Below are 18,961 nucleotides of genomic sequence, written 5' to 3' on the forward strand. Positions count from 1 at the left end.
TCTGGTATGATGTTACATATTCAGATACTATAACCTACTTACAGTAACCTTTCTTTCACTCTCTGTGGGGTTCTCATTTTCTTCCCTCCTTCTCACCATCTCTCTCTCTCTCTCTCTCCAGGGAAATTACTGTTCTCTGTCAGTTTCCTGGTGTTCCTGCTGATGCTGATCCTGCTGGGAAAAGGCTTCACTGTCACCAGGTAGGGAGTGTGTGTGTTTTTGTGTATGTCTCTCACACTGTGTCTGGTCTCAGGCCATCTCACCTATGCTCTCAGGGTCAGAGCTACAGTAGCTGTCCCAGCCTTAATAACACCCTCTACCCTAGGGGACATGTCAGTCAAACTGCTTGTCTGGATTACAGGTTCAGTGCTTCATTACAGTGTGTCTCAGGATGAAATCCTCCAGCCACTCTCTCTGTCTTACTCCTTCTAACTCGTACCAGTAGCCCAGTCTCTCTCTGTCTTACTCCTTCTAACTCGTACCAGGAGCCCAGTCTCTCTCTCTTACTCCTTCTAACTCGTACCAGTAGCCCAGTCTCTCTCTCTCTTACTCCTTCTAACTCGTACCAGTAGCCCAGTCTCTCTCTCTCTTACTCCTTCTAACTCGTACCAGTAGCCCAGTCTCTCTCTGTCTTACTCCTTCTAACTCGTACCAGTAGCCCAGTCTCTCTCTGTCTTACTCCTTCTATCTCGTACCAGTAGCCCAGTCTCTCTCTGTCTTACTCCTTCTAACTCGTACCAGTAGCCCAGTCTCTCTCTGTCTTACTCCTTCTAACTCGTACCAGTAGCCCAGTCTCTCTCTCTCTTACTCCTTCTAACTCGTACCAGTAGCCCAGTCTCTCTCTGTCTTACTCCTTCTAACTCGTACCAGTAGCCCAGTCTCTCTCTGTCTTACTCCTTCTAACTCGTACCAGTAGCCCAGTCTCTCTCTGTCTTACTCCTTCTAACTCGTACCAGGAGCCCAGTCTCTCTCTGTCTTACTCCTTCTAACTCGTACCAGTAGCCCAGTCTCTCTCTGTCTTACTCCTTCTAACTCGTACCAGGAGCCCAGTCTCTCTCTCTTACTCCTTCTATCTCGTACCAGTAGCCCAGTCTCTCTCTGTCTTACTCCTTCTAACTCGTACCAGTAGCCCAGTCTCTCTCTGTCTTACTCCTTCTAACTCGTACCAGTAGCCCAGTCTCTCTCTGTCTTACTCCTTCTATCTCGTACCAGTAGCCCAGTCTCTCTCTGTCTTACTCCTTCTATCTCGTACCAGTAGCCCAGTCTCTCTCTGTCTTTCTCACTTGCTCTCACTCTTCTTTCCCTGTTTCTCTTTCTCTTCCCGCTCTGCTCCTCTCTCATTGCCCTCTGTCTTTCTCCCTTTCTCTCTCACTGTCTCATACAGTATAGTAGCTGTGACTTTATTAGAGCAGACTTTGTCATTATTGCTACATCTCTGAAATGTGGTGATGAATAGCCACTTAGATACGCTGCCTGACTACACTGCACCATAAAGAGGGAATGTGTGTGTGTGTGTGTGTGCATATGTGGGTGAGGAAATCCAGCTCTGTTTGCAGGAGGAGAGTGTGTGTGTGTATTCATCTGTCTGTGTGAAAGCTAACCCCCCTGTGTGTATCCGTCTCTGTCAGGGCGAGGATCAGCCACAGTGGCTCTGTCAAGCTGTCCATCTACATGACAGTCTACACCGTCACCTATATCATCCTCTTCATATACGAGGCAGAGGTACTGCAGCCTACACTACAGAACTGCTGCTGCTACACTCCTACTGTCCATGCTATACGTGAAGGGCCAGTGTATGACGGTCTAAGTTTCAACCGGGGATTCCTGTGTCCCACAACACTATGTCAGCCTACTGAGTTCCAGTCTAGGTATTAGCTCTAGGAGCTAGTCTTCAGGTCTCGGGCACGGTTACCCTGTTTGACCAATGACATCCAGTCTCTGGCCTGTGAAACTGAATACACAGCCCGCAAGCAGAGGCACTGTCAATGACCCAGTTGTAGAGAAGTGTCAATGACACGGACACACACACACAAACAAACATACACATACGCACACATTTGTAGACACACTCACCAACAAAAATGAGTAGATTTCACATCCCAACATGGCAGCAAACCACAGACTGTTACAACACATGCTGGGGAACGTATTGTAATACACCTCTACTATTTGAGGGTAAAGTTAGTAGGTTGATTAGTAGGGTGCGGTCCATTAGAGTGGTTGTATGACGTTGTAAGTGTGTGTGTGTCTCAGTTCTTTGACCCGGGTGAGGTGCTGTATGCATATGACAGCCCGGCAGGCTACGGTCTGATGGGTCTCCAGCTGCTGGCCTACGTGTGGTTCTGCTACGCCGTCCTGATCTCCCTCAAACACTACCCTGAGAAACAACCCTTCTACATCCCCTTCTTCACGGCATACACACTCTGGTGAGAGGACATAGCTCTGTCAGGTTCATCAACTTCATTCCCTAAAAAACATTGCACCCAATAAACTCCCCGTCTCACTTATCTTTCCACTACTTGCTTGCTCGTCTTAAATCCGTCCTCCTCCGCCTCTCCCTCTCGTTTCCTTTTGTCACTACTCCACCATATTCCTTTTTTCTCCTTCCTTCGTTTACATATCTTAATCTCTCCCTTCCCTATCTCTCTCTCCTCTTTCTCTCTTAATCTCTCCCCCTCATTTTCTCTCTCTCCTATCTCTCTCTCTCCCTCATGATCTCTCTCTCCTCTCACCATCATTATCTCTCTCCTCTCTCTCCATCATTATCTCTCTCATCTCTCTCCCTCATTATCTCTCTCTCCTCTCTCTCTCCCTCATTATCTCTCTCTCCCTCATTATCTCTCTCTCCCCTCATTTTCTCTCTCTCCTCTCTCTCCCTCATTATCTCTCTCTCTCCTCTCTCTCCCTCATTATCTCTCTCTCCTCTCTCTCCCTCATTATCTCTCTCCCCTCTCTCCATCATTATCTCTCTCCTCTCTCTCCCTCATTATCTCTCTCTCCTCTCTCTCCCTCATTATCTCTCTCTCCTCTCTCTCCCTCATTATCTCTCTCTCCTCTCTCTCCCTCATTATCTTTCTCTCCTCTCTCTCCCTCATTATCTCTCTCTCCCTTCTCTCTCCCTCATTATCTCTCTCTCATCTCTCTCCCTCATTATCTCTCTCTCCTCTCTCTCCTCTCTCTCCCTCATTATCTCTCTCTCCTCTCTCTCCCTCATTATCTCTCTCTCCCTCATTATCTCTCTCTCCTCTCTCTCCCTCATTATCTCTCTCCTCTCTCTCCATCATTATCTTTCTCCTCTCTCTCCATCATTATTTCTCTCCTCTCTCTCCCTCATTATCTCTCTCCCTCTGGCAGGTTTTTTGCGGTGCCCGTCATGGCTCTGATAGCTAACTTTGGCATCCCTCGCTGGGCACGGGAGAAGATCGTCAACGGCATCCAACTGGGAATCCACCTCTATGCTCACATCGTATTCCTCGTTAGTACCCTTCATCTCTCTACACACAGGCATGCATGTGTGCCCACATACACACACTGCCTCACTGTTGACGTTAATTATCTCGAAGACCTCATTGCCCGCCTCGTTAGTAACTCCCTGCCCTCTACGCGCAGGCACGCACACACTCACCTCTCTTTTAATATCTGTGAGTCATATCTCTCTGTCCTCATCGGCCTCTGCGTTAGTATCCTCCCAAACCCAGACTTCTATACCAAACTGAGCCTCTCAGTCCCAGACTTCTGTACCAGACTGAGCCTCTCGGTCCCAGACTTCTGTACCAGACTGAGCCTCTCTGTCCCAGACTTCTATACCAGACTGAGCCTCTCAGTCCCAGACTTCTGTACCAGACTGAGCCTCTCGGTCCCAGACTTCTGTACCAGACTGAGCCTCTCGGTCCCAGACTTCTATACCAGACTGAGCCTCTCAGTCCCAGACTTCTGTACCAGACTGAGCCTCTCGGTCCCAGACTTCTGTACCAGACTGAGCCTCTCGGTCCCAGACTTCTGTACCAGACTGAGCCTCTCAGTCCCAGACTTCTGTACCAGACTGAGCCTCTCTGTCCCAGACTTCTGCACCAGACTGAGCCTCTCGGTCCCAGACTTCTGTACCAGACTGAGCCTCTCTGTCCCAGACTTCTATACCAGACTGAGCCTCTCTGTCCCAGACTTCTGTACCAGACTGAGCCTCTCTGTCCCAGACTTCTGCACCAGACTGAGCCTCTCGGTCCCAGACTTCTGTACCAGACTGAGCCTCTCTGTCCCAGACTTCTATACCAGACTGAGCCTCTCTGTCCCAGACTTCTGTACCAGACTGAGCCTCTCTGTCCCAGACTTCTGTACCAGACTGAGCCTCTCTGTCCCAGACTTCTGTACCAGACTGAGCCTCTCGGTCCCAGACTTCTGTACCAGACTGAGCCTCTCAGTCCTAGACTTCTGCACCAGACTGAGCCTCTCAGTCCTAGACTTCTGTACCAGACTGAGCCTCTCTGTCCCAGACTTCTGTACCAGACTGAGCCTCTCTGTCCCAGACTTCTGTACCAGACTGAGCCTCTCTGTCCCAGACTTCTGTACCAGACTGAGCCTCTCGGTCCCAGACTTCTGTACCAGACTGAGCCTCTCGGTCCCAGACTTCTGTACCAGACTGAGCCTTTCTGTCCCAGACTTCTGTACCAGACTGAGCCTCTCTGTCCCAGACTTCTGTACCAGACTGAGCCTCTCTGTCCCAGACTTCTGTACCAGACTGAGCCTCTCGGTCCCAGACTTCTGTACCAGACTGAGCCTCTCAGTCCTAGACTTCTGCACCAGACTGAGCCTCTCAGTCCTAGACTTCTGTACCAGACTGAGCCTCTCTGTCCCAGACTTCTGTACCACTGAGCCTCTCTGTCCCAGACTTCTGTACCAGACTGAGCCTCTCTGTCCCAGACTTCTGTACCAGACTGAGCCTCTCGGTCCCAGACTTCTGTACCAGACTGAGCCTCTCAGTCCTAGACTTCTGTACCAGACTGAGCCTCTCTGTCCCAGACTTCTGTACCAGACTGAGCCTCTCGGTCCCAGACTTCTGTACCAGACTGAGCCTCTCTGTCCCAGACTTCTATACCAGACTGAGCCTCTCTGTCCCAGACTTCTATACCAGACTGAGCCTCTCTGTCCCAGACTTCTGTACCAGACTGAGCCTCTCTGTCCCAGACTTCTGTACCAGACTGAGCGTCTCGGTCCCAGACTTCTATACCAGACTGAGCCTCTCGGTCCCAGACTTCTATACCAGACTGAGCCTCTCTGTCCCAGACTTCTATACCAGACTGAGCCTCTCTGTCCCAGACTTCTATACCAGACTGAGCCTCTCTGTCCCAGACTTCTATACCAGACTGAGCCTCTCTGTCCCAGACTTCTGTACCAGACTGAGCCTCTCGGTCCCAGACTTCTGTACCAGACTGAGCCTCTCTGTCCCAGACTTCTATACCAGACTGAGCCTCTCGGTCCCAGACTTCTATACCAGACTGAGCCTCTCGGTCCCAGACTTCTGTACCAGACTGAGCCTCTCTGTCCCAGACTTCTATACCAGACTGAGCCTCTCTGTCCCAGACTTCTATACCAGACTGAGCCTCTCTGTCCCAGACTTCTGTACCAGACTGAGCCTCTCTGTCCCAGACTTCTGTACCAGACTGAGCGTCTCGGTCCCAGACTTCTATACCAGACTGAGCCTCTCGGTCCCAGACTTCTATACCAGACTGAGCCTCTCTGTCCCAGACTTCTATACCAGACTGAGCCTCTCTGTCCCAGACTTCTATACCAGACTGAGCCTCTCTGTCCCAGACTTCTGTACCAGACTGAGCCTCTCGGTCCCAGACTTCTGTACCAGACTGAGCCTCTCGGTCCCAGACTTCTATACCAGACTGAGCCTCTCTGTCCCAGACTTCTGTACCAGACTGAGCCTCTCTGTCCCAGACTTCTGTACCAGACTGAGCCTCTCTGTCCCAGACTTCTGTACCAGACTGAGCCTCTCTGTCCCAGACTTCTGTACCAGACTGAGCCTCTCTGTCCCAGACTTCTGTACCAGACTGAGCCTCTCTGTCCCAGACTTCTGTACCAGACTGAGCCTCTCTGTCCCAGACTTCTATACCAGACTGAGCCTCTCTGTCCCAGACTTCTGTACCAGACTGAGCCTCTCGGTCCCAGACTTCTGTACCAGACTGAGCCTCTCGGTCCCAGACTTCTATACCAGACTGAGCCTCTCTGTCCCAGACTTCTGTACCAGACTGAGCCTCTCTGTCCCAGACTTCTGTACCAGACTGAGCCTCTCTGTCCCAGACTTCTGTACCAGACTGAGCCTCTCTGTCCCAGACTTCTGTACCAGACTGAGCCTCTCTGTCCCAGACTTCTGTACCAGACTGAGCCTCTCTGTCCCAGACTTCTGTACCAGACTGAGCCTCTCTGTCCCAGACTTCTATACCAGACTGAGCCTCTCTGTCCCAGACTTCTATACCAGACTGAGCCTCTCTGTCCCAGACTTCTGTACCAGACTGAGCCTCTCTGTCCCAGACTTCTGTACCAGACTGAGCGTCTCGGTCCCAGACTTCTATACCAGACTGAGCCTCTCGGTCCCAGACTTCTATACCAGACTGAGCCTCTCTGTCCCAGACTTCTATACCAGACTGAGCCTCTCTGTCCCAGACTTCTATACCAGACTGAGCCTCTCTGTCCCAGACTTCTGTACCAGACTGAGCCTCTCGGTCCCAGACTTCTGTACCAGACTGAGCCTCTCGGTCCCAGACTTCTATACCAGACTGAGCCTCTCTGTCCCAGACTTCTGTACCAGACTGAGCCTCTCTGTCCCAGACTTCTGTACCAGACTGAGCCTCTCTGTCCCAGACTTCTGTACCAGACTGAGCCTCTCTGTCCCAGACTTCTGTACCAGACTGAGCCTCTCTGTCCCAGACTTCTGTACCAGACTGAGCCTCTCTGTCCCAGACTTCTGTACCAGACTGAGCCTCTCTGTCCCAGACTTCTGTACCAGACTGAGCCTCTCAGTCCTAGACTTCTGTACCAGACTGAGCCTCTCTGTCCCAGACTTCTGTACCAGACTGAGCCTCTCGGTCCCACACTTCTGTACCAGACTGAGCCTCTCGGTCCCAGACTTCTGTACCAGACTGAGCCTCTCTGTCACAGACTTCTATACCAGACTGAGCCTCTCTGTCCCAGACTTCTATACCAGACTGAGACTCTCTGTCCCAGACTTCTATACCAGACTGAGCCTCTCTGTCCCAGACTTCTGTACCAGACTGAGCCTCTCTGTCCCAGACTTCTATACCAGACTGAGCCTCTCTGTCCCAGACTTCTGTACCAGACTGAGCCTCTCAGTCCTTTGTCAGTGACACATTCACACACATACTGTTCTGTTCATATATGTGAAGAAATGTGTATCAGTGTATGGAGAATACTGGGTAATATTTGTACAGGCAACAGGCAATATTCTGAATATGATACATTCCTCCCATCCGTCCCCTCTCCCCCCTCCTTGCCTCGCCACAGGCTATCACGCGGCCCTCTGCGGCCAATAAGAACTTCCCGTACCACGTGCGGACCTCTCAGATCGGGATCCTACTGTCTAGTCCGAAGGCGGGTGTGGCGAGTGAGAGTTTCCCCCACCATGCCTATGGGAACAGCTCCTTCCTGGGCGACTCCCAGCCCAACTTCACAGAACTCTTCTCCATCCAGTCGGTGAGTGGATGTATTTTTCAGCATTTTCTTTAAAAAAGATAGATTAGGAGTTAGATAAACTTGGATTTTTTGTCAGGAACACATACTGGATTCTACCCTCTACAACATAACCCCCACTTCAAATCAAAACTTAAAACCTACAACCTGATTTTGGACGGAATTACAGAATCACCTGGAAGTGATGGGAAATATATAGATGGGAAATATATAGAAGAAAAATTTTTTTTTCCCAAACCAAGATTTATTTCTCTATACAGCAAATTCTCTGGAAAACAACAGAAACCTGAAAACCCCATCCAACCTGGAACGGAGTGAGTAATGCTTAGTCTGAAACTATATTTTAAAAGCCAAAAGCCAAGAAGAAAAATACACAACATTACTTTATAAGGTCTGAATTCTAACATAATTCTGCCAAGCTTGATACAGCTTCAACTAGCACTGACGTATCAAGTGAGAGGTGTCAAAGCCCATTAGCCCAACAATGGCAGGAGAGTCACACAGTCTACCCCAACCAAATGGAGAGGCCTTAGAGGCTCCCTCCCGCTGTTCAGAGGTAATTAAAATACAGTACCCTTTGCATGTAAAGAATGATAAGTCAAGAAAAGATTACAAAATGAAGCTCCTTATGGAAAATCAAGAGACACTTTTTGCTGACTATTACAAAAATGGGAACATCAGCAACCTTATCTTCCACACAAACCATCCCTTGGCATGGCACAGTGCTATATTAGCACACTACCCCTTTGTTAAGAGAGGGGGGGTTAACGAGGGGTGGAAACTCAGAATACTTGATAACGAGGACTCTGAGTCAAGTAATATAAATATCTATAAGTCCGGAACAGTAATTGTACAGAGTAACCCCAAACAGTTTCAGCTGGACTTTCACCTAATCAAAGAATTAGCCCAGCAGGAGCTCTCCCTTGATAAAGACACCCCCACACCGAGCGGGTCAGACCAGACCTCTTCACTATGTAACCCCACAGACGAGCAACCTCCAGTGAAGAGTCAACCTCCCAGCACAGATTACCACTCCCTCATTGAAATGAAGGACAAATTCACCCAGCTGGAGATAAGGCAGGTGGAGCTGGAACAGCAGGTGATTACACTTCAGTCAGCACAGACCCAGATCACAGCCCAGCACAACAACAGCCCCTTAACCAGACCAGGAGAGCTGGAGGTGGACAGAGACATATCTGCACTTTGGACAGTGGTGAGACAAATACAACAGGAGAAAGAGGAGCAGAACAGAGCACTAGAGGAGAGTATCAGACTGCTGGTGGAGGAGAGGTTTAGGGGGATGGAGGAGAGGGTGAGGGGGATGGAGGAGAGGTTGAGGGGGACGGCGTGTGACAGAGAACAACCCACTAGAGAGGTGGCCACCCCCACAGAGAAGCCAGCAGAACAGCCCACCTCAGCACCCAACAAAAGTCTCGACACCACAGCAGAACAGTCCACACCAGTCCCTGACCATAGAGTCGACATCACAGCAGAACAGACAAATGAAGAACCCCAAGCCCAGCGGCTCTCACCCCCTCTGAGCACCCCCCTGTCAGCCACCCTGATAGCCCTTCTGACAACCCCCCCACACCCACTGAGGACAAACACAAGACACAGATTGTACTACTTATGGACTCAAATGGGATTATATATAGAAGAAAAAAAACTTTTTCCCAAACACAGCGTGTCTAAACTCTGGTGTCCAAACACCCAGAGCTCCCTAGACCTTCTGTCTGAGGCCAAACTAGGCTCACCCAGCCACATAATAATACTCACAGGCACAAACGACCTGAGGGCACAGCAGGAAAGAGTGGCCACAGCACTGAAGGGAGTGATTGAAAAGGCTTCTTCTACTTTCCCCAACGCACAAGTGGTTATCTCCACCCTGCTACCATGAAAAGACTTCCACCCTGCCACAATACAGCGGGTAAACGCAAGTATTTCCCGTGACTGTGCCTCAAAACCAAACGTTTTCCTGGCCCACCACTCCACCCTGGACTTGAACAGCCTCTATGACCAGGTCCACCTCTACAAGGCAGCAGTGCCCATCTTTGCCCGAACTCTAAAGGACATCGCTCTAAAACGTATCCCCAACACTTCACACAGGAGCAACAGATCAATAGACACGCCACCCAGACCAGCGAGACACCCTCCCAGACCTGCAGGACCCCCCCCCCTGGACCTACACATAGAGGACCCACGCCAAGAGGAATTACATCCAGACCACCGCACACCCAGACACATCCACACCCCTACCCCAACCAATCAACACCCCCCCCCCACGTCAACCATGCCCACACCCCATTTAGGACCCCTCAGATCAGACCTATCCTGCCCACCCCACTCCTGCCCACCCCATGCACCCCACCCCCGCAAAGAGGGCCTCAACATGGAAGCCACACATACGCCCAGGTAGTGAGTGGCAAACAGTCCCAACCCCCACTCTCACACTCGCCCAAGCCAATGGCATGTACCAGATGCTCAGCAGGCTCTGCTCACACTTACTGGCCTGAGGCCAAACCACGACCAACAACATTGGACACTTTATGGAACAAAAGCCTTTACTATTTCATCCTGGAATATCCAAGGCCTGAGGTCATCTGCCTTTGGCCTGAAGAGCAGAAACCCGGACTTCACCAAAGAAATCGGTAATACAGACATTGTCATCCTGCAAGAAACCTGGTATAGAGGAGACTGACCCACTGGATGCCCTCTAGGCTACAGAGAGCTGGTAGTCCCATCCACCAAACTACCAGGTGTGAAACAGGGAAGGGACTCAGGGGTATGCTAATTTGGTATAGAGCAGACCTAACTCACTCCATTAAATTAATCAAAACAGGAACATTCTACATTTGGCTAGAAATTCAAAAGGAAATTATCCTAACAGAGAAAAATGTCCTCCTGTGTGCTACCTATATCCCTCCACTAGAATCCCCATATTTTAATGAAGACAGCTTCTCCATCCTGGAGGGGGAAATCAATCATTTCCAGGCCCAGGGACATGTACTAGTCTGTGGCGACCTAAATGCCAGAACCGGACCAGAACCTGACACCCTCAGCACACAGGGGGACAAACACCTGCCTGGAGGTGACAGCATTCCCTCCCCCGTATGCCCCCCTAGGCACAACTATGACAACATAACCAACAAAAACGGGTCACAACTCCTGCAGCTCTGTCGCACGCTGGGTATGTACATAGTCAATGGTAGGCTTCGAGGGGACTCCTATGGTAGGTACACCTATAGCTCATCTCTTGGCAGTAGTACTGTAGACTACTTTATCACTGACCTCAACCCAGAGTCTCTCAGAGCGTTCACAGTCAGCCCACTGACACCCCTATCAGACCACAGCAAAATCACAGTCTACCTAAACAGAGCAATACTCAATCATGAGGCATCAAAGCCAAAGGAACAGAGTAACATTAAGAAATGCTATAGATGGAAGGAATGCAATTTGGAAACCTACCAAAAAACAATTAGGCAACAACAAATTCAATCCCTTTTAGACAATTTCCTGGGTAAAACGTTCCACTGTCATTGTGAAGGTGTAAACTTGGCAGTAGAAAATCTTAACAGTATATTTGACCTCTCAGCTTCCCTATCAAATCCAATTTTGAAAAACTCCCATATCTACTGGGTGAAATTCCAGTGTGCCATCAGGGCAGCAAGATTTGTGACCTGTTGCCACGAGAAAAGGGCAACCAGTGAAGAACATGCACCATTGTAAATACAACCCATTACATTTACATTTAAGTCATTTAGCAGACGCTCTTATCCAGAGCGACTTACAAATTGATCCATATCTATGCTTATTTATTTTATCTTGTGTCCTTTACCATTTGTACATTGTAAAAAACACTGTATATATATATATATATATATATATAATATGACATTTGTAATGTCTTTATTGTTTTGAAACTTCTGTATGTGTGATGTCTACTGTTAATTTTTATTGTTTATTTCACTTTATATATTATCTACCTTACTTGCTTTGGCAATGTTAACACATGTTACCCATGCCAATAAAGCCCCTTGAATTGAATTGAATTGGTCTGAGGAGGATCTAGTAACTGATACTAAGGTCCGATATAGTCCCTGTAACACTCCAGAGGTGTTAGAGAACAGAGGAAGTTGTCAGAGAAGGATGTGGTAACTGACATTGTGACAAATACAACCCAGCTTGACCTTTAACATTTCAACCTTTACCTCCCTCTCTCTTAGGGCCCAGTGAAGACGGTGGAGGAGACGGTGGCCCGGAAGGGACAGGAAGTGCAGAGGAACAGTGAGCATAAGATCATCACCACCACGGCCGACCTGTCGTTACCCACCTTCCCCCCACTCCCTCCCCCCATGCCCACCTGCCTCTCCCCCCCTCCCCCTCCACAACTCCCCTCCCACTTCACCGAGTACTTCAGCATGCAGGGGGGAGGGGGCATGGGCACCAAGGCATGAGACAGAGAGAAAGAAAGAGGGACACAGAGAGAAAGATCGAGAGGGAGGTGAAGATCAGGTAGCATAGAAAACAGGTTAAGCTATGTATAGCCACAAGGGAAGGAGGGAGGGATATGAGGAGGAAGAGAAGGGGAAGTCATTATAAGCAGACATGTGGAATGGAAATCCTATATGTCCCATTTTCACCTCTGAATGGGAAAAAAATCTGAATAAAGAAGAGGATATGGCTGTGAGTTAGTGCTGAGCTTGTAAAAGAAAAAAGAAGCAATAAATATTTGAACATGAGCAGAGAGAGGCAGGCACCGGGAGGGAGAGATGACAGAGTGGATGTAGCCTGACCAATAGAATGATAGGAGCGCACAGTGGAGCCTGAACAAAACTCCTATGAACACCTTTATTCAATAATTTATAAGGCATCAATGGAGGGGCTGAGGGAAACGTGTAAATAGCTGAAGAGAATGAGTTACCATTACTCTAAAATAGTTGCAGAGTTTATATTACAAAAGGGATGTTTTTTTTTACACATTGTCGAATTCCAAGTGATGCTGTGACCATTGCAATTCTCATGCCATTACATTGTACAAGAGTAAAATATTCACTCACATCCTGAAACATACATTTTTTTTCACGTTGACAGATGTTAACACAAAATATAGAATTTCTCCATATAGAATATGTTGGATGATTTATATTCTTATATATGTTGATTGCTCCAGGCTATAGGATTGATATACTGATGTTTAAGTGTACAATGTACAGTTTACTGTGGACCACTGAGGTACTGCTAAAACAAGCATGTACTCCCTGTCTCTAAACTGATTATACTCCATGTGTTCATCCAGTGCGTGTGCCTGTTGTACCATACTACTATACAATAGCTGTGTGTATTTCATACCATAAAGGCTACCGAGGTGTTAATGCCACTGCTTCTGGATTTCTATTGGAACCTTCTGGGACCTTCTGTCATACTGTCCACAGACAACTGTTTTAACTCAGAATACTACTGGTCAGTTCTCACTGGAGTGCAAGATATTAGCTTGCTCTGAATGTAATTCCTTGATGTATGTAGACCTTGGTGAATGTATTAATGCAATAGAGCACAGGGAAAGGGGTGGTTTTAAAGTTAAATGATTTTATTTTTTTACATAGAAATCATACTTATAGCTTGTTTTACTTTCAATTTCAGCCTCCGTCCTTGACACATGATTTAAGGAGGGAAAGTTGTCCAGCGAGGATGTGAACTAACTTCACAATCACCCCCCCCCCCGACTAGTATGTAATGATGTCATGTCAAACCTGTACATGTCTGTCTGTATGGCCGTTTCCCTCAGTGAAGTTGTACATCTGATCTGATACTGTGTGAGGGGCTCATTGTTGTTTATCCATAAGTAGGAACAGTAGTTCTTCCTGACCATGAAAAGTCCTGGGCCCATAAACAACTAAAGAAAACCTTTAGAGTAACTGTGAAAGTAGTAGCACCAACGTCCTGTTTGTCCTGCATGAAGCACTTTAATGTTCCCCTTCTCTTAGTTTTCTGTTCCGCCATTTATTTCAAAGTGACTTTGAATAGCGCTTTTATCTGGATAATACGTATCCACACACTACATCCAATGATATTCCGCTATCAAATATACAAATGTTACCTGTAGATATGTTCATATTAATCAATGTCATCAAGTGTCATTATCAGACATATAAAAAATGTACATGATCTGAATAATATTAAATTGATTAATGAAATATCCTAATGATATCAATGTAAGGGGGAGGGTGTAATTCATAAGACTGTGTCAAGGCCAATTTACCACCTGTTCTAAGAAATGGAAGTAATCAATTACAAATTTGTTTTTTATAACTTGTTAATATCTGAGTATGAAACATGCAAGTCTCTTTAATCATTTTGAGTCCAATCTGTAGAAAAATGGTGTGGGAGAAAGAATGGTGGTTAATTGACTGTTTCTAATGGTTTAATTAATAGCTCTTTACTACAGAAAGACAATGTCTGGAGTAGGCTTGGGTTGGTCAGACTGGTACCGCACATGTTATGTACATGAGAACATACAGTCAAAGGTATAATGTAGTCTGTAAAAAAGAATGACACTTGAATTAGATTGTTCTGGTGTTCTAAAGGTTGTCTCTGTAGGCGTATATATATTTGTCTCTATTGCCATTACAGTCCACTGTTGTCCATGGTTACGGATGCCATTACTTGACTGAATAGATTTTGACAGACAGGTTCCAGTCATCCTGTACAACAAGCTGCATGATCAACTTATCTATGGTATTTGTCTATTATACACAGACACAAGTAGAAGAGCAACGGGAGATGAGTGAGGGTTTTATATGCATGACAGACAACAGCACAGCTTCCTGGGTATTTAGAAGGGTCTGGTTAAGAGCACATTACTGAAGCACTGTTCGAAATGAATGCATTTTAATGGTGTCAAATTAGGATATTCTGAATACGCTGTACATACACTTTTTGCCAAATTAAAATGGTTGGTTTTACTAGAGGCCTGGTCTGTTTCTTTCATACCTTGGCCACAGTGTGAATGTGTAATGTGATGTAGAAGGGCAAGGGCATTCATCCAAAACATCTACTCCATCTTGGTACAGTAAAATTATTTTCTGGAACCTCACTTGGAGCGCTTACAGGCAAGTGGCAAAGGAGAATGGAGAGCCGGTCCAATTGAATGTAATTGCAATAGGTTTGGGGTCATTTTGGCAAGTAGTTACCAGTATGTAAAAACCAACCTCTACAGCAGCTCTTAATAAAAAGAGAGTTTGAATCTAAACAAATAGAATGAGAGGGGAAGCTCATGATGGGTGTGATTATGTCTGGCTGAAGGTGGTTGCTGCTTTCATAAAACATCCTGCCTTTATTTGCCACTGTCTGATGTTTATTCTGAATCAGTAGAGAGATTTAAAAACAGGGCATCAACCATGATGATAAGGAAAAGTTTGGGGGACATGTTTCTGAACCGGAAGAGGGTATAATAACAGCATATCAAACCTGTTTGATTTAAGCACATCTGTTAAATTCACATTAGTGCCATAAACAGAACGTGTAACATTGTCAAACAATCACATTTATCTTGTGGGGTCCATAGAAAGTCATACTGTAGCCAGACATCTAAAAACTGTAATACATGTAATGTCAGTGTGGCTGGTTGCATTATGCCTCAACCTTGGCTGCTGCCTGCTGTGCCCGCTGTTCTCTGTAGCCTTTGAGGAGCTGGTTGATTAGTGTGTGTTCATTGTCTCGCTTGGCGGTCTGGAGAGGTGGGAACGGGTTGCCTTTATACTCCAGCACGGCCATAGCAGCCTTGTCCAGGTTCTCCCTGTTGGGAATGCGGGCCATGCGGGTGTAGGCTTTGGGCTGGGTCTCAAACCTGGGAGCCAGGACCTTGAAGAGCTTTGGGATCAGATCCTTTTCCTTAAACCACAGGAGAGAGAGACGGGATGATGACTGACTGAAAGAACTAGGAACACACTCATACTAATCTGGTAGATAATAGTACAACAATCCTGGGGACATTGGGACAGTCTGACTTGGTCTGAGTAGATTCAAATACTAACAAAGATCATAAAGAACATTTACTGTGAGCCAGAAATTTGCCATTTTCATCGCTTTCTCGTCAGTGTCTCCCTTCTTGGCATAGTCAATCAACTGCAAAACAACATCACATTGGTCAACAATGTCACAAGCTGTCAAAACTACACAGTAGCCTACTAAACAGGGATGATTGAGAAGTAGCTGACTAAATCAAACAAATACAACCATGGAGTTAAATTAAAAAGTATGGATTTCAGCAAACAAAGGCACACATCTACATAGGACAACCATAGGTACACGGTAAGCGTTTCATAATTCACTATTGATCTTGGGCAAATCAATGTAGTCAGAGCTGAATTTCACAAAGCCAGGACTCTGCTCAACTCCATAGTTCATTAGAAACTTCCTTCACAATGTTTGTTGACTTTAGTCAACTCGTGGAGTAGCCCAAAGGCTGGCAGATGACAATAGAGTTGCTTCATCTTACTGTCCAAAGGGAATCTATGTAGCCAGCTATACACTCATATCCCCTATGGACCGGGTTGTACATAACATATTCTCCATTCAAGTTGCAAAGGAGTCGATTACCTCCTTAACTCGATTTACTGGCGAGAAGGTGGAAAAAACATACTGTAATGAAACAGCTGGGAGCAGGTCTCGAACCCTTGGGCTCGGCGCGCTATCGACTGTGCCGCAAAAGCATGCTCGTGCGATTTCCGCGCTTATAAACCCAGGGTCGTTACACTACTCCCTCTTTTTCAAAGAGGGCGTCCTCGCACTAGCTTGCGACTCTACGTCTTACAGGAACGCGCTCACCGGTCAAGCACACGCACTGTCTGATCACTTCTGACACCAATGTAATGAAACAGACAGGGAGCAGGTCTCGAACCCTCGACCTTCTTGCCCGAGGTCCGGCGCGCTATCGACTGTGCCGCAAAAGTATGCTCGTGCGGCAGGGTCGATTTCCGCGCTTATAAACACAGGGTCGTAACAATACTTTCATTATGAAACACAATTTTCGCCATGTTCCGGGTGTTGCCAATCAGGTTGAAGCAGTCTATTATTTTCACCCCTGGTCTGATTGGCTGAAGGGGTATACACGTGTATAGCCGGCTGCATACATTCCTTTTGGACTGTTAGATGAAACGACTCAATATCGCCATCAGCCAGCCTTTGAATTACTGGAGAAGCAACTTTGTTGAGCTGCGTAAAAAGGTAACATGTCCTCACCTTTTCAGCATAGAATCGAACTTCGTCTGCTCTGCCTCGGGTGGTCTCTATCCTCTCGTGTCGAACGAGGCCGGTAAGAATGTTCCGAAGCATGTTTATTCGCGACTCTGGACCGAGACCCATTTTACGGGCCACCCGGCCATGGGATATCAACATCTGAATGTTGACGCGCATCTTGTCGAGTCCCGACGCCTACAAGAGGCTAGAAAGAAAAAAGGAATCAAGCCGGCCTTTAAAAATGTAAACCGGTGTTTCTAACGAAGGTTATCTTCCGTTATCCTCGTTTAAATTAGGTTTATGTGATCATTAATACATCCCCGAGGTCGCTTAATAACGTGACAACTTTGACATTGCCGGTGCATCAGTTATCTCAGTCTGTGTGGGTGAAAAACAGTTCCACTTTAGGATTAAATCGTTCCGCCTCAAATGTATTATATTTGTCATTAATTCATTCATTGTTGTTTGTTATTAGATATCAGGTCTTTCTATGTTGCGTAGAGATATGTCAAAATGTAAAAAAAAGAGGTTAATTTCTGATTAGGAAATGTAATCGGAAATAAGTGTACATATTTAAATGACCTATTTACGATATATGATGACAAATAGCATAGATATACAGTACCAGTCAAAATTTTTAACACACCTACTCATTTTATTTACATTTACTATTTTCTACATTGTAGATTAATAGTGAAGACATCAACTATGAAAAAACAAAAAAGTGTTAAACAAATCAAGATAGATTTTAGATTCTTCAAAGTAGCCAACCTTTGCCTTGATGGCAGCTTTGCACACTCTTGGAATTCTCTCAACCAGCTTCATGTGGAATGCTTTTCCAAACATCTTGAAGGAGTTCCCACATATGCTGATCACTTTTTGGCTGCTTTTCTTTCACTCTGCTTTCCAACACATCCCAAACCATCTCAATTGGGTTTAGGTTGGGTGATTGTGGAGGCCAGGTCATCTGATGCAGCACTCCATCACTCTCCTTCTTTGTCAAATAGCCCTTACACAGCCTGGAAGTGTGTTTTGGGTTATTGTCCTGTTGAAAAACAAATGATAGTCCCACTAAGGGCAAACCAGATGGGATTGCATATCGCTGCAGAATGCTGTAGTAGCCATGCTGGTTAAGTGTGTCTCAACTTCAACTGTTCAGAGGAGACTGCGTGAATCAGGCCTTCATGGTCGAATTGTGGTTTCTTTTCCACAATTCGACGATGAAGGCCTGATTCACACAGTCTCCTCTGAACAGTTGATGTTGAGATGTGTCTGTTACTTGAACTCTGTGAAGCATTTATTTGGGCTGCAATTTCTGAGGCTGGTAACTCTAATGAACTTGTCCTCTGCAGCAGAGGTAACTCTGGGTCTTCCTTTCCTGTGGTAGTCCTCCAGTTTCATCATAGCGCTTGATGCTTTTTGCGACTGCACTTGAAGAAACGTTCAAAGTTCCTGAAATTTTCTGTATTGACCGACCTTCATGTCTTAAAGTAATGATAGGCTTTCGTTTCTCTTTGCTTTTTTGAGCTGCATTTGCTACAATATGGACTTGGTCTTTTACCAAATAGGGCTATCTTATGTATACCACCCCTACCTGGTAACAACAACTGTTTGACTGAAACACATTAAGAAGGAAAGAAATTCCACAAATTAACAAGGCACACATGTTAATTGAAATGCATTCCAGGTGACTACCTCATAAAGCTGGTTGAGATAATGCTAAGAGCATGCAAAGCTGTCATCAAGGCAAAGGGTGGCTACTTTGAATATTTTTATTTATTTAACTTGGCAAGTCAGTTAAGGACAAATTCTTCTTTACAATGTAGTCAGAGAAATGCTGATGAATGTCTTGTTCAAGCTGTGTATGCAACTGGTTCACCTCTGATGCTCACAGGCAATGTGTATTGGAAGAGATTTCTGAATGTTCTTCGCCCAGCATTCACCCCTCCACTCAGACGTGCTTTATCTACTAATTTGCTGGATGCAGTGTTCAACAGAGTTCAATTGTTAAGTA

The 18,961-nt window shown here is 46.4% G+C and overlaps 2 protein-coding genes across 7 annotated transcripts in view; one reads left to right on the forward strand and one right to left on the reverse strand.

The window, feature by feature from the left end:
- LOC135521972 (transmembrane protein 145-like) overlaps nucleotides 1-14,678 on the forward strand; it is a 46,134-nt gene extending 31,456 nt beyond the window's left edge. Inside the window, exons 10-17 of one of the 5 annotated variants that reach the window (XM_064947818.1) lie at nucleotides 122-200; nucleotides 1,629-1,722; nucleotides 2,254-2,426; nucleotides 3,355-3,475; nucleotides 7,525-7,713; nucleotides 11,934-11,994; nucleotides 13,067-13,170; nucleotides 13,351-14,678. In XM_064947818.1, coding sequence (XP_064803890.1) covers nucleotides 122-200; nucleotides 1,629-1,722; nucleotides 2,254-2,426; nucleotides 3,355-3,475; nucleotides 7,525-7,713; nucleotides 11,934-11,994; nucleotides 13,067-13,155 — 806 coding nt within the window. In that variant the 3' untranslated portion in view covers nucleotides 13,156-13,170; nucleotides 13,351-14,678. Of the gene's footprint in view, nucleotides 1-121; nucleotides 201-1,628; nucleotides 1,723-2,253; nucleotides 2,427-3,354; nucleotides 3,476-7,524; nucleotides 7,714-7,970; nucleotides 8,067-11,933 lie in introns of those variants that run through there. The other 4 variants (XM_064947817.1, XM_064947819.1, XM_064947816.1 and 1 more) reach the window with 4 other exon arrangements.
- Nucleotides 14,679-15,042: 364 nt separating this feature from the next.
- Nucleotides 15,043-17,316, reverse strand: LOC135521977 (large ribosomal subunit protein bL17m-like). Of its 2 annotated transcripts, XM_064947823.1 has the most exons (3): nucleotides 16,951-17,316; nucleotides 15,766-15,834; nucleotides 15,043-15,600 (listed from the first exon to the last, which is right to left on the reverse strand). In XM_064947823.1, the coding sequence occupies exons 1-3, from the start codon at nucleotides 17,122-17,124 to the stop codon at nucleotides 15,340-15,342; spliced, it is 504 nt and encodes a 167-aa protein (XP_064803895.1). In that variant the 5' UTR covers nucleotides 17,125-17,316; the 3' UTR covers nucleotides 15,043-15,339. The 2 variants fall into 2 exon arrangements, with proteins under 2 accessions (XP_064803895.1, XP_064803896.1); XM_064947824.1 differs by lacking the exon at nucleotides 15,766-15,834.
- Nucleotides 17,317-18,961: the final 1,645 nt, after the last annotated feature.

The sequence above is a fragment of the Oncorhynchus masou genome, chromosome 30 (genome assembly GCF_036934945.1).
Source record: "Oncorhynchus masou masou isolate Uvic2021 chromosome 30, UVic_Omas_1.1, whole genome shotgun sequence".
In the NCBI taxonomy this organism is placed as follows: Eukaryota; Metazoa; Chordata; class Actinopteri; order Salmoniformes; family Salmonidae; genus Oncorhynchus; species Oncorhynchus masou.

Bases quoted from the DNA above. Each gene is read 5' to 3' on its own strand.
- LOC135521977 (XM_064947823.1), bottom strand. From the start codon at position 17,124: ATGCGCGTCAACATTCAGATGTTGATATCCCATGGCCGGGTGGCCCGT. The intron at 15,835-16,950 runs GTGAGGACATGT...GTTGTTTTGCAG, and splicing joins TTCGATTCTATGCTGAAAAG to TTGATTGACTATGCCAAGAA. The intron at 15,601-15,765 runs GTAAATGTTCTT...CTGTGGTTTAAG, and splicing joins TGGCAAATTTCTGGCTCACA to GAAAAGGATCTGATCCCAAA.